The sequence below is a fragment of the Rhynchophorus ferrugineus genome, unplaced genomic scaffold, assembly GCF_030347505.1.
Source record: "Rhynchophorus ferrugineus isolate W39M unplaced genomic scaffold, kcgeb_rfMv2 rfM1, whole genome shotgun sequence".
Classification (NCBI taxonomy): Eukaryota; Metazoa; Arthropoda; class Insecta; order Coleoptera; family Curculionidae; genus Rhynchophorus; species Rhynchophorus ferrugineus.
Window position 1 is genome coordinate 68,437,770 of NW_027472580.1, and position 26,402 is coordinate 68,464,171.

General features: G+C 31.2%; 1 protein-coding gene across 1 annotated transcript; it reads right to left on the reverse strand.

Moving 5' to 3' along the window:
- Positions 1 to 253: 253 nt before the first annotated feature.
- On the reverse strand, positions 254 to 25,798 carry LOC143206711 (putative multidrug resistance-associated protein lethal(2)03659). The gene is made up of 13 exons (XM_076419380.1): positions 25,522 to 25,798; positions 19,311 to 19,544; positions 17,017 to 17,225; positions 16,731 to 16,952; positions 15,107 to 15,263; positions 14,715 to 15,051; positions 12,480 to 12,798; positions 7,225 to 7,798; positions 4,318 to 4,660; positions 4,109 to 4,259; positions 3,653 to 4,029; positions 841 to 1,147; positions 254 to 784 (listed from the first exon to the last, which is right to left on the reverse strand). The coding sequence occupies exons 1-13, from the start codon at positions 25,596 to 25,598 to the stop codon at positions 324 to 326; spliced, it is 3,768 nt and encodes a 1,255-aa protein (XP_076275495.1). The 5' UTR covers positions 25,599 to 25,798; the 3' UTR covers positions 254 to 323.
- Positions 25,799 to 26,402: the final 604 nt, after the last annotated feature.

Here is a 26,402-nt window from a genome sequence, read left to right on the forward strand (position 1 = left end):
ATGCGGCTTCGGTTGATGCTGTTGGACAATGTTTTGAAGCGATGTAATAAAACTCTTTTATTCCAATAATTCAGGAATCATTGACATACTTGAGTTGGACAATCGACAAAGTGTCGTGAAATTGAGTTAAGAAAATGGATTACTATTAGGACAGTCTCAGTTTTACATTCTTCGATAACAATCACTTTATAGATCAATAGATTGCTGACCCTAGATTTCACTATTTAACGCAACAAATAAAATTATTTCAATATTATGGTTTATAATTATATTATTTTCAAACAATAAAACATTTAAATAATAACAATATCACAGATGCTTAATTAACTTGGAGTGGTAGCCATACTACCACCATCAGAAACTAGCATTTTAGCAAAGAAACTGTTTTTATTTTCCATCAACATTATGGGTTCATCAAACTCGGCTATCTCTCCCTTTTCCATGACTAAAATCTTGTCGCAGTTCAGAATCGATTTCAATCTATGAGCGATAATCAAAAGGGTACAATCGGCGAAATTGTCCTCGATTGTTTTCTGAACCAAAAATTCAGTTTCTGGGTCCATGTTTGCAGTAGCCTCGTCTAACACGACGATTTTATTTTGTCTGATGATGGCACGGGCTAAACAGATCAATTGTCTTTGGCCGGTCGAGAAGTTTGACCCGTGATCGGTAATAGGTAAGTCTAAGGTCGAAATGTGATCAGTCATGTGGACTTTTTTGATAGCCGTCCAAATATCAGTGTCGGTATATTCTCCCAGAGGATCAATATTATGACGGATTGTACCTAAAACATTAAAAATTACATCAAACATTACTTGGTACGTGCTAGTTAAGACATACCGTGAAACAGCATCGGATCCTGAGGTATTATAGATATGTGTTTACGGAGACATTTGAGCGAGACGGTTTTGATGTCAACATCATCGATTAAAATTGCTCCGTCATAGTTATAAAGTCTGAACAAAGTGGAAATGATGGATGATTTTCCAGCTCCGGTTCTGCCGACTATGCCAATTTTGTGTCTGGGTTTAACTTCGAAGCTGATATCCCTCAATACTTTATCATGTTTATATGTTAGCGATACGTTACTATATGACAGTGATCCTTTAGCAGGCCAGTTCTTCAGCTCCTGACCATCGTAGTTTTCCTAAAATTAAAATTTACATTAAAAACAGAGAATTTCCTGTACGCCAGGTATACCGAAAAGTCAGTACCGGTTTTTCTAACAGATGTCGCTAGACTTGAGTATACAATGTTATAATTCGATACATGTCATTTTATTCTACTAATATCAAGCTTCAAAGCTACATGTTATATTTCGCGAAAGTAACACATAGATGTATTTCTCTTTGAAGAGTTTCGTGCCTGAAAACGTACATTTGCGGTACGCATTGCTTTTCTTATTTAATCAAAAGTTTGTCGGTAAAAACTTACGGAGCATATTCTAACCTTAAAAACGTAGTTTCGAAAATTCAAAAGTGGTGATTTCGATGTGCAAGACGTTCCCGTAGACCGAAAAAGTTTGAAAATACAAAACTGCAAGAGTTATTAGATGAAGACCCAACCCAAACTCAATAACAATTGGCAGAAGCGTTAAATATTGCCGAATAAACGAATAAACGATTAGTGACCGATTATGAGCAATCCTGGAAAATTCAAAAATCGGAAAATTAAAAAATCGTCCGTGAAAAACTGCCTCAAAGATATGACCTTTGAGAGTCATTTCTACGTCAATAGTGATGGGTGACGAAAAGTGAATTTATTTTGAAAACCGTATGCGCAAAAATTAATGGTTATCATATGTGTTTATCAATGTTTTTGTCTCTGTGTTGGATGGGACCAGAGCAGCTTGGTGATAATACTGTGGAAATTTGGTGAGAGTTAATACTACCGACAACAAATAATCAGTTTGAACTATGCATCGTACGAAAAACGTCCACAATGGGGCCGAAGATATTATTTTACAGCACTTTAACATGCCATATCATAAAAAAATCGATCAAACGGACATTAAAAACACTTGGATGGGAAATATTATCGCATCCGTCATACTCTTCAGACCTTTCCACGTTCGACTATGAATATTTCGCATCAATGGGACATGCGCTTGCAGATGTATTATTTTGCTCAAAGGACAAACAGTTTTTTTAGTATGGCATCTATATAGATACTGAAAGATTGGCAAAATGTAGGGAATCAAACGGCCAATACTTTGAATAAATAAATGTTCCATTTTCTTGAAAAATATATAAAATTTTTTGAGAATACTGGTAATGGTACACCTGGTAATAGCACAATATAATTATTTTATATGTATTATATATTATTATTATTATTTTATACATATTTTCCAACATTTTCAACAATTTTTCCTATACTTCTGGTAACATGGCAATAACATGTCAAAAGCACGATGTTAATTTGGCAGCAATCTACAATCCTCATTCCACTTCTTCAGTATTTCGAAACCGTGTATCAGTTAATCTACACTGGATCGATCCGAATAAGTGCTAATCAGAAAGAGTTGTCTTGTGACTGCGCTTAGCACGGCAGAACTTCCCAATCGAGCTGCAACAATGTATTTCTGTCAAATCTTGTAACATATAGTCGAGTGTTGCCATGCAAGAAGCTTTGCATCATGCAACATTTACTACAACTTTCAATTTTCAAACTTCTTCAGCATATCAAAACCATGTTTCACCCAAGCCATTCTGCATCGATTTGAATAAGTAATGACCAGAACACGACTTCTCTAGTGCGTGCGCTGGGTATGTTAGAACTTCAAATTCGGGCTGTTACAGTATATGCTTCACTTTGCAGTCTCCCTGAGCGTTGTCATGCAAAAGGGACTTTACTCGGTAATTATGGTCTTTTGGGTAACAATCCGTTGACCAATCTTTTTCTTTCGTTTTAGTTTCCAATCGACGGTCCAATTGATGTCGGTAATATCTATAGTTACAATTTCATTCAATTTTAGCAGGTCGTAATGCAGTACATGTACATCTTGCACATCCTACTACAGGAAGCACACTTTTTTTATGACTATAAGTATTTTACTTAAATATTGATGTAGATAGTTGTCCTGTATTAATCAACGACTTCTTTGGTTTTTGGTGTTGAATTAGTAGATAAACTCTCCAATACCACACAGGAAATTTTTCTTTTTCGTCTGGCAAAAAATTAGACTTTTCAGTAAATTCGTCGAAATCCTTTTTTCGGATCATTCTTATCGCATGTATACGTTTAAAACGTAGGTTCATCAGCTGTTAAACTACTTGACAGTTCTTTGAGAGTTTAAAGTCGATTTTCACCCGATAAGTCTGGAAGATCATTGCCTTTAAACCTTTTTGGTTTTCCAGGTCGTTTCTTGTTACTAACATCAATGTAGCCCGTTCTAAATCATTGAAACCAAGCCCAATAATTCGGATATGATGTAGCTGCATTACATTTCTAAAATTGTTTAACGCAATTCTGATGTTTGTGAAAATGCAACTTTGAGCAATAAAACATAAGCATATGTAATAAATAATAATTAAATCAATAAATTAAGTGTTTATATCTTGGTCTCATTAACTTCCATTATAATACATATATAATGTTATATGGTAGAGATATTAGAAATAATTTTTTTTGTTGTGTTTGTTAGTTTTACCTGTGTTACTTCCGTATATTCTAGTACTCTTTCCACTGATGTCATGTTGTTTTCTAAATCTGACCATTGCAGCAAGGCCCACTGAACCAAACTAGTTAACGATGCAGCTTTGGTTATAGCCAAACCAACGTCACCTGAAGTCGCATCTGATGCGAGGAAAAGGAACTTTGCCACTATGAAAGTTAGGAAAGTTGCCGAAAGAATGTCCATGAAGAAACCAAAAGCTTTTCTGATACAGAAATTCATATAACGTGCCGACGTACATAAATCTTGATGTCTGTCGAATTCTCGTATTAATATCTTCTCGGCCTTGTTTGCCCTTATGGTGGTTATACCTTCCATAGATGCATTTAGATGACCAACTAGTGGACTACGTGCTTAAATAGAATAAAATAACTAGCCGGTTAAACAGATGAAAACAAATTCAGGATAGAGCAATGCTGAACAATAACTTACTTGCTGCTGATAATCTCTTAAGACTTCTTGCTGTTGGCATATAAATATTTCTTAACATGAGCAATATAGCTATTAAAATAGCTGCTGGTACCATAAAAGTCCAGCTAACTGAAGAAACCAAAGCTACTACACCAACACAGCCTAGTAAAATCTAAAAGATTATTAGTAATTACATTGTAGCTACTTAAAGAAGTAAACTATGAACATACCATCATGAACATATTGATAGTGCTTGGTAAATGTTCATCAATACTGTTTAAGTCCTGCGAAAATCTATTCAGAATGTTACCGATGAAATAGTTGTCATAGAATGTCATAACCGCTCCAGTCAGCTTCTCTATCATGTTGTTGTGGAGATTAAGTGACGCTTTTCTTGAAAAATTGATGAAGAAGTACTGATTGATAAGATCGACTATCAGTGATCCCACGATCATTCCAGAGTACAATTTGATGATATAGTTTGCTTTGTATTCCATAGCAACTATTGTTGTCGAGTTCGAAAGCAAGTTCTGGCGAACCTTGATATTGGACATATTTTGTTGTATGTTTATCCTAAAAGTATATATCGCTCATATTTAAAGCAAAACAAAATGGATACAAAATTCAATTGATCTTCAAATGTACAGAGTACCACTCACATATGGAGAAAACGTCACATAGTTAAATGAGACAACTAATTAATTTTTATTTAGCCAAATATTTTAGGGTTGAAATTTTGGTAGTGCATAAATATTTTTTTTGGAAAATGCTTAGTACCCAAAATCCATCGATATAACTAAATCAAATTACTATATGCTTGCGTGTATTTTAATCAGTGAAATCTATTTTTGAAAATCTATTCAAAATAGCAGTTAACTCATGTCATAGATAAGTGACTGTCACAACTGGTAAATTCGTTTTAGAGTCAGACAATATTTTAGCTTCTCATTTCATTCTATTTAAAAAGAGACAGAGTGCTGTCTGACAAGTTCGAACATCTAACCGAATTAGCCTGCCATAGTCGTACCGTTGTCAAATTCTTCAAAAATTAATTATAATAACTAGATGTTATAAACTACGAAATACAGAAATTTTCCTTTTTAAGTTACAAAAACAGTATTAGTTATTCTATGATTATAAATCGGCAAAAGTTATATAAACGCTCTGCTTGTTTTGATAAATTTTAAAGCGCTACTTATTATTATACTGATTTAAAATTCCATATTCCTATTCCAACGAGATAATGGGGTAAAAAAGTGCCGGTTAAATAATTTAAAGAGTCAAGCATTTTTACTGTTACTTATTAAGTTGCTGGGGTTCTTATTGAAAATATTTTTAGCGTATTGCAGCTGCTCTGAATATTAGTATGGAGAGAGTCACTAAAGTATCTCAAAAAATGAATAATATAATCTTAGATTCACTGAAAAGAGACTGTCCTGATACTAAGGATGTTACTTATCAAGATCAGCTTGATCATCGGCTCGATGATTATAAAAAACTTGATGTATAAAAACAGTGAGTAGTTTTTTTAATATAAACTTAATTTAATACAATTATTTCAGAGGAAACTGTTAATATGAAAAGTACCCATAGAAAGCTCAGAGATATGAGGGAGAGAAGGGATGTAGAGCATCCTTTCATAGACTCTTAGGTAATATAGGATTTAAATGGTCTAAAAATAACCTACAGAGAGGTCGAGTGGAGCTTCCAGATATTGCTTTAAAAAAAATACAATTTTTAAAAGCATATAATAAAATCAAAGACAACTTATTTTTTTAATAAGTGTATTATCATTTAATATGTATGACCAATATATCCAATGCTTACTCATGGTAAGATGATAATAAAAATAGTTTTACAAAATTTGATGAAAAAAGGTAAACGTTGAAACATTTAACATCATAACAGTTTTTAAAAATTCATTACAGTTATATTTTATTCCTTATGCTGGAAACAGGAATGGTGAATAACCCTATTGGTTTGGATGAACTTGATCTTTTAATTGTTAGAAAATTAACAGCTTAGTTATTCACTTTGAAATTTTTTGAATATGGGATGCTGGAAACCAGACAGAGTGTGAGAGTGGAAACACCCAAAGGTGAGATATATTTAATATACGATAACTGTAGGAAATCTTATTGTAGAGTGTGAAAGTTTTACGTGCACAGATATGTGTGTAGTTGTTCAAAATATACATGAGCATTTGTTTAAAATACCGAGAGAGAGAGAAAGAATATTAACTGTTTTGTAAATATGGTATATACATTAGGAAAATGCAGTCATTAATTCTAGTTTTGTCAAGAAGGATGTATACAGGTAGTAATATATCAAACTAAGAAGAAATACAGTGATATCAAGAGATAATGACTTTACAAGGAGATCCTGTACAGAAGGTAATAAGAATTAAGCGTAAAAAGTAAATATGCTCTCTAATGAAATTAGGCCTCCAGGGTATACCATCACATAAAAGACGCATCTGAAACTTTAACTCATAGGTGGTATGGAAAAAAAATGTAAATATAATAAAACACAACACTAACCTCCAAACTATTACAACTATGTAATTAATTGTGGTTTTAAGTCCTTTGATAATATATGCATTAGATGTACTGTAATGTTAAAATAAGTTATATTTTATAACAGTAGTTTTTCATTTAATAATATATTTTTTTATTTATAACAGTTTAATTATTTTAATTAGATTAGAATTTTGTTTTGAACTAAAACTTAGCGTTGGTGCGTTATGTCATCAATTCAGACAAAGTATAACTGTATAAGTATTGTTTTTACAACTTAATAAGCAAATTGGTTGAATTAGTAACTCCAGGTTGTCGGTAAATAATTTTAAAAATATGTTTAATTGGAAAAAAAAATTATGAAATAATTTTTTAATTTTCTGTTTTAGTTTCTCCATTGCCATTTTCAAACATTCCTTTCAATCTATTGCTCTCTTATTTACGTATAGATATAAAATAATCTTAAGGGCAAAATTCATCATACACATTTATATCTCTATTTATGAGCAAATCTTAGAGCCAAATTTGATCATATACATTTATATCTCTATCTATGAGCAGTACTGTTTGTATTCTTACAGAACCTTGAAAAGGTAACTTATTTATTTATTAATTACTTACCAATCTGTTAATAAACGAGCTGAGTAACTTTCTGAAGATTCCGAGACAACGAATAACAAAAATATTAGGAAAAATATAAATAGGCCACCACCATATGAGAAATATTTGAAATAAACCGAAGAATCAACTTTTCCCTCTTTCTTGATTTCTCTGTACACTTTTTTCTTTTCTCCGTTATCTTTGCTGATGAGTTTTGTTTTTTCGTTATTTTCAACACCACTATCGTCTTTAGACTCAGAGATTTTTGCAGGAATTTCTTCTTCTTGTTCAATGTTGATCTCTTTCATGAGATCTATTTTAGCATCGGTCATTTTACCATCGAAATGTATCTGGCCGTCCCTCATTAGTATTAAATGATCAGCTCCTTGTTTGTGTTTCGGATTGTGGGTGACCAGTATTGTATATTCGTCTCTTAGGAATTCTTTTATACAGTTTTGATAAACAAAGTCTTGTACACTGGGATCTAGAGCGTGAAGTGGGTCGTCTAAGAGATAAATGTCACTTTTTTTGTAGATGGCTCTGGCAAGATTTATTCTAGCTTGTTGACCACCACTTAAATTTTTTCCACCATCAGCTGAAAAATAAAACATATAAATATATATATATATATATATATATATATATATATATATATAAACAAATCTATATATATATAAAAATGAATCGTTGTTCGTTAGTCTCGCTAAAACTCGAGAACTGCTGGACCATTTTGGATAATTTTGGTCTTAAATTATTTGTGGAAGTCCAGGGAAATTAAATACTCGAATTAAATGAATGAAATGCTCGAAATTAAATAAAAACAACAATTTTGTTTTTTCTTTGATGTATTCCCCGTCATTCCGAAATCAAATAGAAAGAATAGTTTAAAATGAATAACTAATTAGAATTTTTATATCTTTATTCTCAGGAGGTAAAAAATAACCTTAATTTTAGCTAACTACAGTTGTTAACTATATATAATATTATTTTTATATCGATTGCTAAATCTCCAGTTTTGTCACAAATTAAATTTCTGAACGCAATCATAATATTTGACATTTGACAACCAACTAATATGTCGATACCTCTTTTATGTCGATCGATACCTCAGACAAAGAGTGCATCATGATATCTTTAACAGCTACGTGCGCGAGAACTTTCTTAACTTCGGTGATTCTTTGTGATAGTGACATTTCAAATTTTGTGCTCTGTTTTTTGTTGATTTTTTGTGATCAAAGAAATTGACACTTTACTGCTAAGTGCGCGAGAACTTTTCTCACTTTGATTAATTACAATTTACGATGCCGAGGAGAAGACGACCTGACTTAGGTCGTCGCAGTCAATCAAATGTGCGAAGAGCTACCTCACGTGCTAACCGCACTGATGACCAAAGATAGACACATCAAGAAAATAGCCGTATTGCTATGTCAGAATTAAGTTCTTTAGAGAGTGACAATGAAGTAGATAGGCTTAGAATGCAACGAGTTCGTGCACATCAAACAACAACAGCGAGCACGACATAATGAAATTGAGCGATTCCGCAGACACAGTGCTCCTGTTATCCTGAAATGAGCTGTATTCGGTAACAATTGGAGAAATGACAATAATTTGTAAATATTGCAAGACGTTAGAATACAGTGGTGAATCTACTGGATCATGTTATGCTGGAGGCAAAGTAAAATTGCCACAAATAGTCCCACCACCAGATTCTTTACGCTCTTTAGTTTCTGGGATTGGAAATGATTCTAAGCACTTCATGGCCAACATTCAGAAATATAACAACTGTTTTCAGATGACATCATTTTACGCTACACATATTATACAGGACAATTTCATGCCGACTTTCAAGGTATACCATAACATTTTATCTTATTTACTATGTATCGTCATATCTTTGTTACTTATTGATGTACCATAAAGTATTACAAACATTTTTTTATAATATTCAAGTTTGTATTAAAATATATATCACAAATAATTATTGGAAAAATCTTTAAATATTGCAGATACAAGGACAAATTTATCACTTACTTGGGGCGCTGTTACCACTACCAGATGCAGATCATCAATTTTTACATATTTATTTTATAAGCAATTCATATGCGGAAGTTGATAAGCGTTGTGCTCATAATCCAACAGTGAAGGGAATCATTGTCCAAGAATTACAAATGTTTCTTCATCAGAACAAAAATTTAGTAAATATATTGAAAACGGCATTGGATCAGATGCCATCTGACAGCCTTAATATTGTCATTCGAGCTGATCGAACAACTGCCGATGATTAAACCTCACCTACCATTCACGGAGTGGGTGTTGTCATTGTGGAAGAAAATGTACAAATCTAGAGATATTATGCTTCATTGTCGGAGTAATGATTTAAAACGTGTATCTGAAACACACAGGACTTATGATGCTTTACAATATCCTTTGATATTCTGGCAGTGGGAAGATGGATACCATTTTAATATAAAAATGGTAAATCAAGTAATAGATAACTAGATTGAACAAGATTAAATAATATTTTTAAATTCAATTCATCTAAGTAACAAATAAAAAAATTATCATTTTTGATTGCTGGTGCTGAAAACAACAAAAAAGTTAATGCTATGAATCTCTATTCATACAGACTCATGATTCGTGAAGGTGAAGTAAATCATATTTTGATGTGCCGACGACTTTTTCATCAGTTTGCAGTTAATATGTATGTCAAAACTGAGACTGAACGATTGACATACATCCGTTTGAACCAACACCAGCTTCGATCAGAGGAATACATTTATCTCCGCGATTCTATAAATGCAGATGGCAATGTGAATAATATGGGAAGAAAGACAATTTTGCCAGTCACTTACAAAGGAAGTCCGCGCAACATGCACGAATATACTCAGGATGCTATGTCATATGTTAGCCATTATGGCCGCTCAGGCTTATTTGTTACATTCACCTGCAACCCACAATGGTCCGAAATCAAGAAGGCTTTGCTACATAGCCAAACACCAGTTGGTAGACATGACATCACTGCCAGAGTTTTGAAACAAAATTTAAAATATTTCATGAATTTCTTCATAAAGCAGCATGTGTATGGCCGATGTGATGAATAACGTCATTGAGGTAACAATCATAAAGAGAAAATACAAAGGAGAGGATGTCTTCATCCCGCGTATACCGATGATTCCAACGGATATACCATTCGATTTTAAACGTTTACAATGTCCAATACTTCTGGCCTTTGCGATGACCATAAAAAAATCTCAAAGCTAGTCGTTGGAAGTTTGCGGAATCAACATGGAGTTTCCCTGTTTCGCGCATGGACAATTATACGTCGCGTGTTCACGCGTCGGAAAACCGTCATCTTTGTTTATTTACGCACCACAAAACAAAACAAAAAATATAGTTTATCAGAAAGGTTTAAATTGATTAACAAACTGTATCATAACTGTGTGTGTCTGTAAATATCTAATTCAAACCTTATAAATAGTCAGTATTTCAGGAAAACTCTGTTTTTTATCGATTGAGTACGAAGTCTGCCGGGTCAGCTAGTTATATATAAATATTTGGGTAATCTGGATTGGGACTGCAATTTTATGTACAATTTTTAAATATTTAATACTTGTACCAAATACAGTTGTATGTATGGTTTTAAAGTTAATAAGCTTAATAAACGAATTTTGTCCGAAAAGTCAGCTTTGACAACGAGGCCCATTTTTGGATTAATTGATATGTTAACAAGCATAATTGCCAAACATGGATGTACGCCATTGTGGTGGAAATGTTAATGTTATGAACAACGTTATATTTCAAACAAATACATTTCAAAAAATTTCGTTCATACTGGAAGAACAAAGTCCACAATAATTTTCATTGGCTTTCAACTTCAATTAGATTTGCTCATTAAAATATTATTCCGACATTTCCAGGTAATGATAAATTAGTTTATTTAATCTTTTTCAAAGCTTTTGTTTTTAAGTATAAACCACCAACAAATTACAATATTATCAAATTTGACAATTGTCAACAACATAATCTGTAATTAGTAGCAATCAGTATATGTTTTATATTATTTAAGTTTTGATCATATGTTATATAATGCAGCGTTACACACCGGACTCTCACCGCCATGTGTAAGGCCCATCTGTTTTATGACTTGATCTGAAGAGTGAATGAGTGAGATGGGTTTGGTCTGTTTTCTAATTGACAAAAAACCCTCAGTGTCATTTTGTGTCACCGTTCAACAAGTTATCTCTTCTTTGTTTGAATAAATAAGTTTTTAAAGTCAATTATTAATTTATTTGTGTTCTAAACCCTTTAAATGTTATAACTGGTGCAGTCGTTAGGATTATGGAGAGATCATAATGCTATTATCTTTTGAATTCGTTCATTTAACCGAAATCAAATTAATTATCAAGAAATAAAAAGAAGAAAAGCTGGATTGGACATCGTTCCGCAGTTACTTGAAGTATTTCTTGGTGTAGTTAAATGGAGTTCGAGTAAAAGTATCGCAGCTGAAACTGTAAGGTCACAAAAGCTAGAATTAAGGTGCCCAAATACTCCTAGCCAAAAATTATTTCAAGTAAGAAACATTCAAGCTTTGGAAAACACTACTAGCCCGAGGAATCTCAATACATGGCAGCACAGTTCAAAATGTAACACCACCAAAGGCGGACTGAAGTTGTTGCAGTTAATTAACATAGTCTACTGGAATTTGGACAGAAGTTTGCAGTTCGGGGTGAACGGCAACCAAATGTGGATTGCAGTAGTTCAGTTTCTTAGCTGTAGTCTATTGGAATCTGGAGTTACCAAAACTTGGAAGACCACTCCATACAAGGATACTATTTGGAAAAGAAATTTGAGTAGAAAAACAACTTCAAAGAAAAACTGAGGGACGAAGGTACAGGCGATAGTTAAAAATAATTTTAAAGCAACTATAAGCTATTCAGACCAGACAACGATCACGTACATTCCTGTGGCAATTCATTTATGAGGGAGGTGTTATTTAATGCAGCGTTACGCACCTATGCATAGGCCATATAGTTTAAAGACTATCTAAATCTAAATGCTGAACAAGTGAAATAGTCTGTTGTTTCTTTGTATCGCCGTTCAACAAGTCGCCTCTTAAAATCGCCGAATAAGTCAGTTTTTAAAGTGAATTTATAGTTTCTTGTATCCTCAACTCCCCCCGCCCCCATTTTAGAACTTAGTGCTACATAATAATGTATAATCATAAACATACTACATAGAGAATAAAGAAAGGTCTAGGTAATAGTAATAATACTTACCCACTATTGTTTGATCTCCTTCCTCGAATAATTCAAAATCATATTCCAATGCACATACTTTTATAACCTTCTGGTATCTTATAGGATCATACTCTTCGCCAAAAAGAATGTTTTGTCTAATAGATGACGGAAATAGCCAGGGATCCTGTGATGAATAGGAAAATGCTCCCTCGCTGATGAGTTTTCCATCTGATATTGGGAAATCTTTCAGGAAGAGCTTGATCAAAGTACTTTTTCCACATCCCAATGGTCCAGTAACGACTGTTAGTCCGCGTTTAATTTCAGTGGTGATGTTGCTCAGTATTGTACGATCTTTTATCTAAAATATAAGCAAAGTCACTTAATTATAAACCATGGAAAATGTATCATATAGTTTTACTTAGTTATATTTAATTTAAAAATTGAACAAAATGCTTTAATTTTTTTTAATTGGAGCGCTCGAACATTGTTGTTCTTTTTTTTGTGGTAAACGATTCTGTTGCTCAGTACTTATCCTAGAATGAATCTCGCGCAAACTGCGTATAAAGAAGAAGCAGCATTGAGACTTGAACTGATAAGAACGATGCCCTATTAAAAAGTAATATATTTAACATGCATTTGGAAATGTGTTCATATTAGCCAAGTTAATATCTGCGGGAGTAAAGTGTATGGGTGTGATGAGGATTTAACTACCTCAACTTATTTTGTTGGCCTATTAATTGCAACATTTACAATTTAGTAAACATGTTGTTATAACGTAGAGATTCGATGATGGATTGGAATTTGTTTTTCAAGTGATAAATAGATGAAACGTGACATTTTAGTAACCCCTCCCCCTAAAATTACTCATATGTTGTTGGCACAAAGTATCTTAAAAAAATTCGTTTATGATCTTTAAACAAATTATAATCTAATTTAATTATGAGGAATTAAGCGCCATAATAAACGTCCAGACAAACATTAAGGTTGCATGTTGCTTCTGACTGGCATACAATAATAGAGGAATTGTGTAATTATGTGAAAAACATATTTTGTACTAAAAAATATTTGCGCCGGCTTGATGGCGCAGTGGTAAAGGCGATGGGACGTTAAACTTTAGGCCCAGTCCAGATAAACCCATAGTTGGTAAAAAGAGACAAAATTTTATATAATTAAATATTATAAATATATATATTTTAAAATTTTATAATTAAAAAAATATTTGTCTGTAAAATTTTGGCACGTATTTACCAAGTTCCATTGTTCACGTATTTGTCGTGTATTTTTATTCACGTATTTGCTGAATGTTATCCTCAAACTGCGGTTTAGTGAGATTAACAACTCCACTAAGGCTGGTCCTAAACCCAACTATAAAAGGAGGAGGGAATTGAAATTAATATGCATTGAAATTTAATTGAAAATTAATATGCTTACTAAGAGAGAGTTAAATTCTATCGCATTTGAGGCAGCCGATATACCAACGTTTATGTGGTCAAACCAAGCGCCGGCCGTGATGATGAGCACTAATAAGTAAGGTTAATGGTCACTTTTCGGTTTAGAAATCGCACATTCAATGAATAAATAAACACGGGTGACATCCCATTACAACCCCCACATCTCTTGAGATATTTTGTGAATTTTATCAACTCAATTTTTCAAGCAACCCAAACTTAAGCTTGTTTTTGTTTTGTTGACCTTCTAATTCATGGATTAGCTAATGCTATCCATTGGTTGATGAAGACTATTTTCTACGCATATGCTTTTTGAGATATTAGAGTGGTAAGCCAGAAATAACTAAAATCGGCAAATAGGGTAAATATTGCAATAACTTTAACGGCTACAGAAATAATATATTTAAGCTGTTGGAAAAGGTGTCTTGTTTTGATGATAAATAGATTTTTCTTCCGTAAATCGAAACATTTCTCATAAATATTCACAAGTAACTGATTACATTAAATTACATATTAACAAAATTACAATAATAATATGAGTTAATTTTTGTATCAGATTAATATGCCAATATTCCTTTTATAGTCCAAAAAGCTGACACTACACCTATTTGGTCGATTTCTGGATTCTAACATTTTTTCATATCATAGTTTTATATTAATTTGAAATTGACTTTGATACTAAAAAATTAGCCAAAATATTGTTTGCACAACCTAATCAGATACCAATTATCTGTAAGTATATTAGAATTGCGTAATTGCTTTATAGCAATAAATTCCATGCTCAACTAATTTCCAATTAAATATACCGTAGAACATAGATTCTTACCTTCACAGTTACATTATTCGCCTTTATTCTTGGTTTGACATACTTATTGTCATCATAAGACTCCAATTCTTCGGCATTTAATACTCTGTTGATCCTGTTCGCTGATGCAATTATCTCGGCTCCTCTTCCTAAGCCAATCGGTATAAGGATACCGATGGAGTGTTTCAAGTCCTTGAAACATTTCATTACGTAAAAGATAACTTCAGCTTCGGCTACTTCGCTCACGTAGATGTAGGTCATCATTAAAGCATAAAGGCCGACTTTGGAAGTAAATAGACCAATGACAAAGTTCAGCGATTTTAAATAAAACGATTTCATTAAATATCGCATTTCTTTGCTATAAAATGACATTTTCAATGCATTAAACATAAAAATAAAGTTGGCGCGCTTACGTTCTTTTATGCTCCACATTCTTGGAAAATACAGCTTCCCAGGTATACATTTTTATGATTTTGATGGCAGACAAGGTTTCTTGAGTCGCTTGTAAACGCTCATCAGTTTTTCTGTTTAAGTTTAATCTCAAATTTTTAATTAATTTACCAACGTATACTGAAACATAAATACATTTTTATTATTTTATTATAGTATTGTCATAACTTAAATAAATATGCCAATGTTAATATTTGTAATAAGCGAAATATGACATGACCTTTAATTTTTATGTTTTAATATTTTTTTTACAGTTTCTATTATTAATATCTATTTTTCTAAAATAAGTTTTTCTTTTTCGTTTACTAGAATGACCAGCTAGAACCAAATGGTCTTCGGCTGATGTCGGTTCAGGTTCGGGATGATTGTTTTGCGGGCGATAAAGACCCTGCGTTACGATTGGGACTGTCGTAGTTTGTTTACTACCGGGATTTGTGTACGGCTAGGGATTTTATTAAGGTGTTATCGTATTCTAAGGTTCCTATGGAGAACCTCACACTGAGCATGTTTATGAAATTTTTCACAAACGGGATGCCTGATTTGAGGTATGTATTGACGTCCCTCATAAACCATGGGGCACTGAGTAACGCACGGATTTTTTGGATTGGAACACTTGGAGTAGTTCAAGTTGTCTCTCCGAGACATACCTGTACCACACCTGTGCTCCATTGAGGCAGATTGGGCGGACTAGCATTATACAGAGTCGCTTTCTGTGGGATTGGGAGTTTGCTTTTTCTGCAGAGTAGAGGAAATAATAGGCTGAACACGCAATTTCCTTTGCAAATGGCGTGCTGGATTTGGGCAGACCATTGGAATCTGCGGTCGAACTGGAGACTGATTGATTAACTGAATTAACATGAAGTTTATTTGAAAAGATATTTAAGGATATGGTTCCAATATCATCTTATAATAGATAATCCTACCACATATATTTTAATTTTTTAATTGTAGCCTTATAGGTCTTTTTTAAAATTTTGTTTTTAGAATATAGAATTTAAACGTTCTGTAATAATGTATTCACTTCATTTCTTTTCTGTCTACTCTCATAAATTATTTCACTGCCCAACAATGAAAATATTTTGGAATTAATAGTATTCTACTCTCATGCATTTTCATGTATTTTTCTTTATTATATATCTAAATCTAGAAAACTATATATATTCTTTCTATATTCTACATTTTTTGGAAAATTCCTTTTTTTGATAGTGATTGTTAACTATCAAAATACAGATAATAATAGCTGTCTGTTTCTGTCTGTCAAATAAGGTTGCTTTTTATGTGTCAGTTAAAAGACAAAAGTGAAAATAAAACCCAAAAATTGGTTCTTTGTAGGGAACACTTTAATGTATACCCCGCTATTTTTTTTTAATGCAACAATTTCATTAATTATACAACTCAAAAAATGGAACTAATTAATTTACTTCTTTGCCATATTCGTTTTTCGTTCTATAACCGAAAGTAAGTAAGTTAGTAAGAATTAAAAGAAACATTAATTTGTTTTGTTGGATGTCATTATACATAATTAAAGCTATATTATTATGATTCTGTATATGTATGTGTGTTTCTATATATCTAATGATATCTCACCTTGAGCTGGTAATACTGAACATAAACAAGCGATACCCACAAATCCTGATGGTCCCATTTTGTTATATATTAAATAACATGTCAAAAATAGTTTGACAACTTCCACCCACAGATCGCTAAAGAGCGTTATAGATATTTCAAAAACCATCACATCTTTTGTCATCACTGTGATGATATTTCCTAAACTAATATCGCTCATGGCTGATGGAGTCATTCTCAATGCTGCAATAATAGAAAACAAACTTATTACTTAGCAAAGATTTTTTTTGTTTTGATTAATATTTACCTTTTCTATAAATTAAAGAACAGAAGGCTGTAGTCACTTGAATGGCGAGCTGTTGTAAGTAAATGTGATAATTCTGCAGATATAAGGCTTGTGCAAACTTCAACCCAATCATTAGGCATCCATAAAATAAGGCATCGTTAAAGGTAAGTTTCGTTTGTCCAGGATTAAAATATGATACCAGTTTTGCAATGGCTTCTGGTTCATATATACTAGAAATAATTTTTTTATTAATTACATCTTACATTAGAATCCTTAGTACAATCTTAATTTACAAATTAATGTATTACTACTGTTCTATTGTACTTGTATTAATATATGGAATTAATACATCAGTATGTATTTCCCAAATTAAAATAAAACCAATCTACTTAGGCTAAAGTTAAGAATACACTTATACACTAAACAAACACCTTTGCCATGATAACTGTAAACTGTATCGTCGGCAAATGTTCCAAATACTGTTTCTTTAGTTATTGGGATATCAGCCGATATAGAGCAGATATAGGAGTGGTCCCAAGACACTACCGAAATAGGTATAATTGTTAAGAATGCCCTTTCATGTGAGATTATAAATTTTCTTTTGGAAAGATATGATTCCAACAGTCGATAATAATTCCGCGGAAATTTGTTCATTTTGTAGATTAATCCCAAATGCCATACCCGGTCAAAAGGTTGTGAGACGTCCAGGAATATTGCAGGGTAGTATTTCTTTTCTTCGAATGCCTTTTCAACAGCGGTTGTTACTCTGTACACTTGGTCGATTGTCGAATGGTGATTCCGAATTGCAAATTGCAGATAGCAACGAAATAGGCCTGTAAGATCCAACTTGTTCTGCCGGTTTGTCAGGTATTTTAAGCATAATTATTCGAGCAACCTTAAGACTTCCGGAACATGCTTCAATCTCAAACAGGCATTGAATATATGTGTCAACTTGATTATTGCTTCTCGTGGCAACTCTTTTAATTACCCAGATGAAATATCATCAATTCCAGAAGTCTTTTTAAGACTGAGGTTGTTGTCGATTTCTGTGGAAACTTCCATTGGAGATATTAGATTTATAGCTACATCGGTCTGATAAATAGGATTTATATATTTAGTTGGAATATGTTTGCTAAATCTTCTGCGAATAATTCATGTTTTCCATCGTTGCGTCGAACCCATTCTTTTGATCATTTTTAATAGGCGGTACTCTAATAACTAGATTTTTAAATCTCAGAGATGATTTCCATAGCGAATAATCTCTCTCTGTTTCCGGGCATAATTCAGTTACATATTTTTCGATGCAACTCTGTTTATATTCTTTAACCTTTTGATTTGTCTGATTATGAATTCTCTTAAATAGTGTTTTGTCTACAGCATTTCTGGCTCGGTGTCATACTCTTCTAGCTTTTCTTTTACCATTTATACCACTATCTTTTACCAATTCCCCTAATTTCAAGAGGGTCATATTTCAATCTCATATTCTAATTAATCTCTTAACGTCGGGGTAGCTTATTTTGCAGTAGACCGAATTTGTTCATTTATAATGTGGGTTTTCAGCTCAAGATCGTCTATGGTTTTGATACTTATGTTTAAATTGATCTGTTCCTGCATTATAAGTCTAAACGTGTACCAGTTAGTAAATTTATTAGTAAGATTAGGCTTTTTTCTTTTTTTTTCAGAATTGTCGCGCTTAGTGTTAACAATACTGGAGTGTGATTAGATGATAGTTCGCACAAGCTCTGGATTGGTTTGATTGTATCGAAACTTTCGAAATGTAAAAGTTCAATATTTCTGGTACTTTATTACTGTCAGTGGGCCAATAAGTGGGTTCGTGTTCTGAATGATAACGCGAGTAATTCGTTTCCTTTTCCAGGTGTTAGTAACCGTGAACCCCAGGCTCTATATTTAACACTAAAATCTTCTCCAATAATAAACCTTGGGCCTAATTTTAAGAATAAATCTCTGTATTGCTGATGTGTTATGTTATTTTGTAACTTGATGGATATTAACATAGTTAGCTTCTATTCTAGAAATAATTTATGTAAAATTAAATGTCATTTAATATGTAAAAATATTTTCCTAAAAAGTGTTCCTTGATTTTAGTTTATAAATAATAATGTTAAAACTGATAAAATAATAACGTGGAATAACAGATAACAGGATAAAGTATACTAATTATTGGATGTTTTATAAAACTGAAAGTACGTTATTAACCAACAAGAAAATTTGCTTAATACAAAATGTAATATCATTATGACGTATTGAAATCATTTAACGAGTATGGATATCTACGCAAACCACTTGTTACCTACCTACTCACTATTTTCCATAGCAAATGTATAGTTCCGAGGAATAAAAATTTCCATCCAAAACATTTCCAAAGTAATCCTGTCAATGATATATGTTCCTTTTCCTCCCTTTCCACACTCCATGATCGCTCAAATCGGTTACCGTTAGGTTCCGATTTACAACTATTCACAACTTCATATATATCTTCTTCTTCTAAATCTCTTCTCAAAGCTTTGCGAAATAAACCTCCCGTATACCTAAAAATATTATAATAGTATTATTAAACTAATCTAAAATAAATATATCAATAGTGTTATTATAGCTGTGAGATATTTTAGAATAGAATAATACAATTCATGCAATTTTACCAATTGCTGTCTTAATTCATTCAAAAAATTTCATATAGTCACATTCTTTTCATCTTCATACACACAAATAACTTACTCAATATTCTCTTCTTTTCATAATTAGGAATAATTGGAGATATCTTCTCACCCAGCATTATAATAGTAATTTTGACAAACTCAATGCTGCGAAATATCATCTAATACATAAGGTATAATCAAACTTAGATTTTTATCACAAAAAAAAAACGTTTTAAAACAAAATATGTACAATAATAATCGTTGTAATAACTAAATAAAAATAAAGAAAATCTTATTTAACCTGTCGACTACATATATTTTATATTCTATTATATACATACAATTCAGCTTTATATCTACCTAAACCAATTTATCTATTTATAACATTATTTTAACTACCATGAACTGATCACTTTGAAGTCGGTGCCGAACCCAAACAATTATGTTAATTTAGATTTGTTTTGTATATGTCACAAAATTATAGTATTATTTTTGTATTGCTTGGGCTCTGCGCTGACTTCAAACTGATCAGTTGGTGGTACTTGAAATAATATTGTAAATAGATAAATAGGTTTTGGGGGTATTAAGCTACATTGTGTGTATACAGTACAATATAAAATACGTCTAGTAGATAGATTAAATTAGGTTCTTGTTTATTTTTATTTATCTATTACAATGATTATTTGGTATATATTTTCATTTAAAATGTTTTTTTTGTGTTAAAAATATAAGTTTGATTATTTTTTACTTTTTAGGGAGTTCCTTATTTGTTTTTCGAAATCGGTTCAATTTGTTTGTTATAAATATTTCATTTTTCTCTTTTTAGTGTTAAATATTTACTCAACAATATAAAAAGTCATCCCCCCACCGGGAATCGAACCCACAACCTCCACATGTGAACCCAACCCTGTGATTACTACATCCTAGAAGCACATGACCGGCTATATTTCCAAGGCTTCCTATATCATATGGTCAATGTTTAAAAAGCCAACTGATCGGCTTTTTCATTGAACGACTTTCGGTATTCCGTCACATTAATTCAGCAATAACATTATACCCACGTATATGATTATTTTATACAAAATAAATCAACATTTTTTACGTGCCTTTGAAATTTGAGGTTTTCCATCGATTTCCCTGGATTCCGTCATCATATTCTGACTTGGTTACAATGAGACCACCTCGGAAGTGCACTCTTTCGAATAAAAAAATAATTTTGAAAATCGGACCATAATTGACGTAGAAATCGGTAAACATACATTAAAAATATACGGTCATCCTCCCTTTTTGAAATCGGTTGAAAATCAAATAGTCGTGTGACTACATTCGTCCGAGAAGGCATGAACCATTACTCAATGTAACCTTAGCTTAACCCTTATTGGTGTTAACACTTGTTAATAACTAACAGATTGTCCAATACATTGTGTTTTCGATTGCAAATGAGCTTTAGATTACTAAAAGATGTAGATTGATCGCATGGTCCTAGGGAGCGTGAATATTATTTTGGTTCCTGATTTTTGCATTCAAAAACTTATGTGCACATGAGAAAACAACTGAATCGTCAGAAATTTAGTGCACGTCATTTTATCACTACGATCTACCCCTATCATCCTGAATCAAGATAAAAGGCTAATAAGAGTGATGTATTTCAGGTCCCATGTAAATTAGGCCAAAAATGTGTAAACCTTAGTTTAAAGTGTAAAAGCGGATTTTGTTAACATAAAATAGAAAAAAATTAAATGGAATAATTTTAACCTTTTGGGCCAGTTGGGCATAAGTCTTTGTGAGAAAACATGTAAGGGAGTGCAAGAAAACTCTTTTAGAAAGCTAAAAAACTATCACAAAGTAAATCTTTAAAACGATTCGAAGGATTTAAAAAAATTAATTGAATTAAAAATTGAATTTGTTCTGCAACTTTTTCTTCTGCTATTTTAACGAATTATTTTAAAATATTTATATTACATATAAATATAAATCTATTTACGGTCCCTACCACTATCAGTTTGGATATAAAACCAAAATACCCAACATAATAATTGAATGTTCTTTTTAGAAGAAACAAATAAGGTATGCAGTTTTCCTATGTGCATGAAGTGTCAAGTTTTCCATAAAGTTTTGAACGAAGGCTTTGTATACAAAGTAAACAAAATATTTTCAAATCACTATGTAAAAATATTAATATGCAACAAGATTCTTCAGAATAAAGTAGGACTTCTGTGCGTCTTAGGTTTAATATTCGGAAAAACTTAATAAAACAATATGTAAAATGCTAATTAGGTTAGTTTATTTAACAGTTGTTTATGTTGATAGTTCATAATTTCAGGTGGGATAAATATACATACAAAAACTAAATAATAAAAACTCAATTAAAATTTTAATTAAAAAAAAATATATAAAATATAATATATATATATATATATATATATATATATATATATATATATATATATATATATATATATATAAAATATAATTAATATATATATATATATATATATATATATATATTAGCGAAAGAGATTAAATTAATTAAATTAATTTATTAAATATAATAAATTACTTACTTAGGAGAAAAAAGTAATTTTCCAACGAGAATCAACATAGTTGTTCCATATTTTCATTAAATTACACACATTTATTTATTGAATATTAAGATAACGCCATTCGGACGATTTATTATTAACTATATAAAATAGGTTTTTGATCTATTTCTGGAATAGGTTTGCTTATCTCACAAGACAATGAATTTTCTATAACAATATTATAGATAAGTTAGATCAAAGGCGTAATAACTCAATAAATGTTATATTTTGAATAAAATATAACTATGTATAGTTAAAAATTAATATAATTTATATAACAGAAAAGATTAAGAATATCGATATTCAAACCGACAATCTATCAAAAATGATAATTTTACCCCTGAAAAAATCTTCACTGATAATGGTTACTATCTGGTAAATACAGTAGCTGGGTTAGTAGTATTTGTAATGTAAATGTCTCCAAGTAAATTTTCAAGATTATATAAGTAACTGAATTTGTCATGTTTCATAAACATATTGCGTCTCTAATATATAACATATTATATATTCTGTTTTTCTAATGTATCGTACGTATACAACTAAATATAGAGCAGTGCTAAGTATTATATATATTTAACTTTTTTTGTTGTCATGGTGCTGGACTTCCTGCAAATGATATATACATATACTATTTACATGAAATAATGTGCCTAATGTGTTTCTGGCTGCTCAATTTTAGTGGGAGAACCGTTTTAACAATTTACTTTAAATTTGTTTATATATCTGTTATTTTCCTAAATCAATCATTAAACAATCATAGTTTAATTCTTAGTTGAAAATAGGTAGAGCTACTCAAGATTCAAATAAAATCTGTTGGATTAAATTCAAATATGTTTCTTATATTTGGGCATAATTCGTTTTCGTAGTATGAAAATTATATATTATATTACCAAACAAAAACAATGTATTAGTTTATTTAAAACCGAAGTTAAAATTTCATTTTAAGGAATTAAGGAATTGAAAAGAAGGTGATTGTTATTTTTTTAATAATGTGTGAGGAGATGTTAACACCTATGAATATTAAAAACTAATACCGATATCAAATTGGGCAATTTTTTTATAGTTCCTAGACACGAGGAATATATCATTACATAGTATAAAACAAAGTCGCCTTTTCTGTCCCTATATCCCTATGTGCGCTTAAATCTTTAAAACTACGCAACGGATTTTGATGCGGTTTTTTTCAATAGATAGAGTGATTCAAGAGGAAGGTTTATATGTATAATACATGCATAATATACTAAGGCAACATTGCTAATTTTAGAGGTTTCTAACGTGATGTCGTAAATTAACCTATTTTTTTAGGCTTATTTAGCAATTAGCAAAAACGCTGCCTAACCCTACGAATTAGATCAAATTAATGTACTACAGTATTGTACACCATAAAAAGGTCTACAAAAAAGTCCGCGATGATATATGTTTATCTTTTAGGGATAACCCACATTAACCATTTTTATTGTTTACTTTTTTACGTGAGAAAATGGCTTATTTACGAAGCTATTTTAAGCAATACGGCATTAATCCTTATCGAATTAAGTACCTTAAATACAGTGTGCAATTAATATAGATTAATATGGTTCCTTACAGCATGTAAATTAAACAAATATTTTCGGAGATATTACAAATTTAAAATTTGCGTTTAAAAATGTGTAATGTAATAAAAATTGTATGAATTTAGATATTCCAAAGATAGCAGGAAATCTTCATAGTAAGTATAGGGGAAGAGGAATTGTTTTACTCCAAATTTAATGCGTGCAGGCCAAGGGCAGTAATGAATGAACCAAAAATACTGGATCGATTTTAATCATGTTTTCATTGAGTGACATAGGCATATATATTTTATGCCCGTGCAAAGTCGGAGCGGGCCGCTATGTTTTTATATACAACGTTCATATTTTTTCTGTAGTGTATTTAATTTAGTATCAGCATTGCACCCGTGCGAAGCCGGGGCGGGTCGCTAGTTAGATATATTCAATTTTGAGAATGAGACTTATACACGAACCAAGATGAATAAATCATACAATTACTATATCACAAGATAATACACATTAATTTATTATTATTGATATAAATCCATATTGTTGTATTAATAGTTTTCTCGTTTAGACATTAATCAGACACATGAAAAACTGAGAAACTGTAAATATATGTTAGCATCAGTATCAATGGATTATTTATAAGTTCATGTATTAATAAGTTAATATTATGTTCATATTAAACATTTCTTGATTATGCTAATTGAATGATGCCAAGCTACAATCTTGGTTTTACGATTCTTTGAACAACCTTGATATATTCAAAAACAAGGTGATTTTATTAAGAAAATTGTTATCAAAAATATTAACTGCCATAAAAATATACTTTTCAAGCTTAATTTTTACGATCAACAATATCTTTTTAAAACATTACAAATACCTTTATTATTAACGTTGACGAGAAAGCTAATAGATCCTAGAAGCATCACTAAATATTAGAATAATAGTGCTATACATCTGGAAAATAATACTTTTATGGTCTCGTCAGGTACAATATATATTTTCAGTTATTCCAACATGTATCTGTTAGCCGTAAATCAAAAATAATTATATCAGATAACATATATAAATAAGAATAATATCAATGCATTATTTATCACTTCAAGTATCAATAAGTTTCTAGAATTATATTTTTTGGTTATGTTAAATGATTCCTGCAAATGCTGTATGAGCTATTACTGATATTTCAATGAAAAGATAATGTTAAAATATATTGTAGACACTTTTTTCTTTTTCTGGAGCTATTGTCACAATTTAATTATTAACAATTAAGTCAATACCTATAACTATAACAAATACTATTAACATAAAAATAATGTTTTGTTATATCAATTGTGAAAAGGTGTTTTTAAATGTGCAAATTTTCTAAATACTGCATCTTAACTAGAAATTCAATATTGGGGAGTAAATATAATAGTTACAATTTAATATAATAACAATTGAATAGCGTCATAAATATAATAAGTAATTATAATTTTAATATACCAAATACAACTTTAATTTTTTATTCAGTTTTAAGGCAGATTTTGCGATCAATGCTGATAAAATTAACGTGATTTTAAGGAAAAAAAACTAAAATAATATTTATCTGGTAAAATAACAATTCCGAGACCTATATTTACTGTGACATAAAATGTATATCTTATCATACCATTTAAGTAACAAGTCAACAAAAAGCATAGTGCACGTTATTCAACGTGTGGTAAAAACATTTCATTTTGTTTGCTAAAAACGTACACAAATAATACTTACGAAAATGTCAAAAGACTTAAAATATTGGCATTTTCCCGGGGATTAGGTTTTCGTGAAACCTGATTGTAATTGTTCATTGTATTGCAAGTTTAGCACAGCAACTAATTATTCTAAACCACACTTATTTTCGAAATTTTTCTTTTACAGAACTTCTACATCCTGCTCCTGACGCGACTGAATACTCGACTACACTATTTCTAAATCAACGACAGGCCAATTTAAACTATTCTATCACTTGTTAAGACAATCTGTTTAAAAGTACGCTCCGAAAGAAAATAATAACAGTGCAAATAGTGTCGGATAATACCCAGTACACGTTCAAACAGAAAACGTTTGAACATTAATCCTTACTGTGACAGGAGCATTGTTTCGAAGGGAAAATTTGTTGATGAAGATATTTTCTGTTGGTTTAGGATTTCTTACAATAATCCCTTCACGGAGTAAGTTACCAGTCATCATTATGAAATGTAAAAATTCTTTTCGCACTTTTTCGAGATGCAAGTCATTTCAATGATTTCCTTTATATGACGTATCTCCATATTTCTTTCTTTACATGAATATGATATAATTATTATACATAAAATAAATGAACAACTCATGAAAAAAAAATCATAAAAAAATTAATGTAGATATTAAATATTGCACATTGCTTTTGAGAAATTACGTCGTTCTGAAAGTAGCACCATTGCTTTTTTTGCCTACAGTATTCCCAAGAAAAATATTAAGAAAATAATGGAGATATGATGAAAACCAAATCTACGTATACCAACTCTTTTCATAATGAAATTGAAATTAATAAATTGTAAGAATTAATTCCTATGCGTAAAATTAAAATTGAAAAAAATCAATACATAATGTCAATAAATATTTTCTGGAATATC

Bases quoted from the DNA above. Each gene is read 5' to 3' on its own strand.
- LOC143206711 (XM_076419380.1), bottom strand. From the start codon at position 25,598: ATGAACAATTACAATCAGGTTTCACGAAAACCTAATCCCCGGGAAAAT. The intron at 15,264-16,730 runs GTGAGATATCAT...TTTATGTTTCAG, and splicing joins TTCAGTATTACCAGCTCAAG to TATACGTTGGTAAATTAATT. The intron at 785-840 runs GTATGTCTTAAC...TTAATGTTTTAG, and splicing joins GGATCCGATGCTGTTTCACG to GTACAATCCGTCATAATATT.